Source organism: Nicotiana sylvestris, chromosome 10 (genome assembly GCF_000393655.2).
Source record: "Nicotiana sylvestris chromosome 10, ASM39365v2, whole genome shotgun sequence".
Classification (NCBI taxonomy): Eukaryota; Viridiplantae; Streptophyta; class Magnoliopsida; order Solanales; family Solanaceae; genus Nicotiana; species Nicotiana sylvestris.
Genome location: NC_091066.1, coordinates 90,978,128 through 90,982,695, shown reverse-complemented (window position 1 = coordinate 90,982,695; position 4,568 = coordinate 90,978,128). Strand labels below are relative to the sequence as shown.

Genomic DNA, 4,568 nt, shown 5'->3' with positions numbered 1-4,568 from the left:
TTTGCTATTTTTTGCACATATGATATCACACACAACATTGAATATACAAGAACATTCTCTGCTCTCTAACTTAAACACACTCTCCCTTGATTATATTATTTACATTTATTGCTTACATTTATTGTATTCCATTAATTGTTCATTTATTGCTCATTATTGATCATAAAGAGCTCAGATAAAAGCTCTTAGAATTGTTAGATCTGCATCGTCCGGTCACAGCAAAGCGCTTAGATTGACCTCGAGGCCCCATATAGGCCAGCTTGAGGCCCCGAATCCCGGCCACTCGGCTTGCTTAACATACTGCCTTCAAGCTCTTATCTCATTTTCTAGTCTTATACTTAGCATCTACTGCCTAATAACTAGCATAAAAATAAATTACATATTTTTAGAACCACAAAATCAAATCTAATTGTAATTACGATTTTCAAGGTAAACAGTTTGGCGCCCACCGTGGGGCTAAAAATAATAGTGATTTTTTTCTTGCTGGTTTACTACATAACGCAAGTTATCTTTCACACTTTTTCTTGTCCAAGAATCTTTGATTTTAGGTCAAAATGTCTAACTCTGTGAACGCACATGAAAATAACGATTTTAAGAACCACGGAGAGAATGGTGTAGTTGTTCCAGGTATAGGTGTACCACCACAAAACCCTAAGAGTGCACCAAAACCGATCCCCATGGGTACGGTCTCATGCAACGCCCAACACGTTGATGTTAGTTCCCATATTAATGGGAGTACATGCTAAGAAAATCAACAGGAAACTCGGAAAAATCCCACCCGGGATGAAAGAGAGGCAGACAGGGGAAACGGGGCAGCAAAACCTCAGCACATCGTTCATATGATCATTGGGGGGACCGACATTCCCCAGGGGCCCGTGATCAAACGGGTAAAAATGTATGCTGCAACGGAAGGATTAATTCGGGGTCGCATGTCCGAAGACATCCTTGCATTCAGCGAGGAAGATTTTGCGACCTTGGCTCGACCACATAACGATGCGCTGGTAATTTCATTTCTCTTTAATAACATTCAAATTAAGTGTGGACTCGTGGATCTAGGTAGCTCGACCAACATAATCAGGTCGAAGGTGGCAGAGCTGCTCCGACTACTTGATCAGATTGTACCTACTTCTCGAATCCTCAACGGCTTCAACACGGCCGGCGAAGCAACGAAGGAGGATATCACCCTCCTGGTCAACATGTCCGGTGCAGTTCAGGACTCCAAATTCCACGTCATCGGAGGTGACATGAGGTATAATGCATTTCTTGGTAGGCCGTGGATACACAACATGAGGGAAATACCGTCAACTCTGCATCAGATGATGAATTTTCCGACGGAGGACGACATAAAGATAGTATATGGAGAACAACATGCGACAAAAGAAATGTTCGTGGCCCACTGGGAGGCATCAAATTCTATACACTCTACCTCGGAAGAGACGGGAGGTAAATAGACTCCCGAGGATGATGAGGAAGATTTCCTTGCTCCCCGAACTTTTGTTGCCCCCGAAGAGTCGGATGCAACGAAATCAAGTATTGAAGAACTAGAGAAAGTTGTTTTGATCGAGCACCTCCCAGATCGGAAGGTATACCTAGGAATGGGTCTAACCCCCAAACTCAGGAAAAAACTCATTCAATTTCTTGTTAATAAATTTGCTTGGTCCCATTTAGATATGACAAGAATCCCATTGGAAATAACCACCCACCGACTAAGTGTCGACCCCAGATTCAGACCGGTGAAACAAAAGAGGAGACTCCAGTTCGAAGTAAAACGTGCATTCATCAAGGACGAGGTAATAAAAATCCTCAAAATAGGGTTTATTAGGGAGGTAAAATATCCCGAATGGCTGGCCAATGTGGTGGTAGTTCCCAAAAGGGAAATAAGTTAAGAATGTGTGTAGATTATAAAGACTTAAATAAAGCATGCCCCAATGATTCATTCACATTGCCTAAAATCGACCGATTGATCGATTCCACGACGGGTCATAAGACCCTTACTTTTCTCGACGCCTACTCGGGGTATAATCAAATTCAGATGAACCCCGTGGATAGGGAAAAGACTTCATTCATCACGAAGTACAGTACATACTGTTACAATATAATGCCCTTCGGGCTAAAAACCGCTGGAGCCACATACCATCTCCTAGTTAATAAAATGTTCGAACATCAAATAGGAAAATCCATGGAAGTTTATATTGATGACATGCTAGTTAAGTCCCTGCATAGAGGACTATTTGACTCATTTGCAGGAGACATTCAACATCCTCAGAAGCTATAATATGAAACTCAATCCCGAGAAATATGCCTCCGGAGTGGGTTTGGGAAAATTCTTAGGCTTCATGGTGTCAAACAAGGATATCGAGATTAACCTCGACAAAATCAAGGCCCTCGAAGAAATCATGGTGGTAAACAATGTGAAGGTCGTGCAACGGCTGACCGAGCGGATAGTAGCCTTGGGCCTATTCATATCGAGATCGTCAGACAGGAATCATCATTTCTTCTCCTTATTCAAAAAGAAAAACAACTTCGAATGCTCTCTGGAATGCCAACGTGCTTTAGAGGAGTTGAAGCAATATATGACTAGCCCACCTTTACTCCATACTCCAAAGGAGGATGAGACACTGTATTTATACCTGGCCATATCCGAGATAGCGGTAAGTGGTATGTTAGTTTGAGAAGAACAAGGTACGTAGTTCCCTATCTATTATATAAGTCGGACCCTGGGAGATGCCGAAACCAGGTATCCACACATAGAAAAATTAGCTCTTGCATTAATAAGCGCATCACGAAAATTGAAACCTTACTTTTAATGCCGTCATATTTGTGTTTTAACAACATATCCTCTTCGAAGGATATTGAATAAGCCCAAATTATCGGGCCGACTGGCCAAATAGGCCATCGAACTCGGGGGATATGATATCGAGTATCAACCCCGAATGGCTATCAAGTCTCAAATACTGGTGGATTTTGTGGCCAACTTTTCGCCCTCCCTTGTGCCTGAGGTAGAGAAAGAGCTTTTACTAAAAACAAGCACATCTTCCGGGGTGTGGACCATGTTCACTGATGGTGCCTCGAACATAAGAGGATCCAGGCTTGGTATAGTCCTGAAGCCGCCTACGGGCGGCATAATCAAGCAATCTATAAAAACTGCAAGATTGACTAACAACGAAGCTGAATATGAGGCTATGATTGCAGGCCTGGAATTGGACAAAGGCCTAGGAGCTGAAGTAATCGAAGCAAGATGTGATTCCCTCCTGGCAGTAAATTAGATAAATGGGAGCTTCGAGGTTCGAGAAGATAGGATGCAAAGATACTTAGACAAAATTCAAGTTACATTGCACCGCTTCAAAGAATGGACTCTGGTCCATATACCTCGAGAGCAGAATAGCGAGGCCAATGCCCTCGCAAACCTGGGATCATCTATCGAAGAAGATGACCTACTCCCCGGGGCTGTTGTTCAGCTATCCAAGTCAGTGATCGAGGAAGGTCATACCGAGATCAACTCCAATAGCCTGACATGGGATTGGAGAAAAAAATATATCGATTATTTGGAAAGTGGGAAACTATCCGCATATCCAAAAGAGTCGAGGGCCCTACGAACCAAAGCAGCCCGATTTTTGCTCGACAGAAACAGAACTCTGTACAGAAGAACCTTTGATGGGCCCCTAGCAGTATGTCTGGGGCTGGGGGACACAGATTATGTGCTCCGAGAAATCCATGAGTGAACCTGCGAAAATCACTCCGGTGCCGATTCCTTAGTCCAAAGGTGATCAGAGCAGGCTACTATTAGGACAGCATGGAAAAGGACACCAAAGAATTTGTCCGTAAGTGCGACAAATGCCAGAGATTTGCCCCGATGATTCACCAACCCGGTAAACATCTGCATTCGGTCTTGTCGCCGTGGTCGTTCATGAAGTGGGGGGTGGATATCATCGGACCCCCGCCAACGACACCAGGTAAAGCTAGATTTATTTTATTTATGATTGACTATTTCTCCAAATGGGTGGAAGCACATGCCTTCAAAAAGATAAGAGAAAAAGAAGTCATTAACTTCATTTGGGACCACGTCATGTGCCGATTCGGGATTCCCTCCGAGATTACATGTGATAATGGGAAGCAGTTCATCGAAAGCAAAGTAACACAATTCCTCGAGGATCACAAAATCAAAAGAATCCTGTCAACACCCTACCACCTGTGTGCAAACGGTCAGGCCGAATCTATAAACAAGACCATCATTCAAAACTTAAAAAAGAAGTTGGAAAGTGCTAAGGGAAAATGGAGAGAAATATTACCCGAAGTACTATGGGCATATCAAACAACTCCGAAATCAAGCACAGGAGAAACGCCTTTCTCTCTGGTATATGGTGTCGAGGCTTTAATACCGGTAGAAGTCAGAGAGCCAAGCATCAGATTCTGACACACCACCGAGATCTCAAACAACGAGGCCATGATTGCGGCCCTTGAACTATTGGATGAAAAACGAGAAACTTCGCTGGTCCAAATGGCTACCCAAAAACAAAGGATCGAAAGGTACTATAACAGGAGAACAAATCTTCGACATTTCAGAGTCA

At 43.3% G+C, this 4,568-nt stretch overlaps 1 protein-coding gene across 1 annotated transcript; it reads left to right on the top strand.

Annotated features, from left to right (window-relative positions):
* Window positions 1–893: 893 nt before the first annotated feature.
* On the top strand, window positions 894–1,451 carry LOC104223703 (uncharacterized). The gene has a single exon (XM_009775176.1). It carries the CDS (start codon window positions 894–896, stop codon window positions 1,449–1,451), a length of 558 nt encoding a protein of 185 aa, XP_009773478.1.
* The last annotated feature ends 3,117 nt before the right edge of the window (window positions 1,452–4,568 follow it).

Coding starts and splice junctions, on each gene's coding strand:
- LOC104223703 (XM_009775176.1), top strand. CDS start 894: ATGTATGCTGCAACGGAAGGATTAATTCGGGGTCGCATGTCCGAAGAC.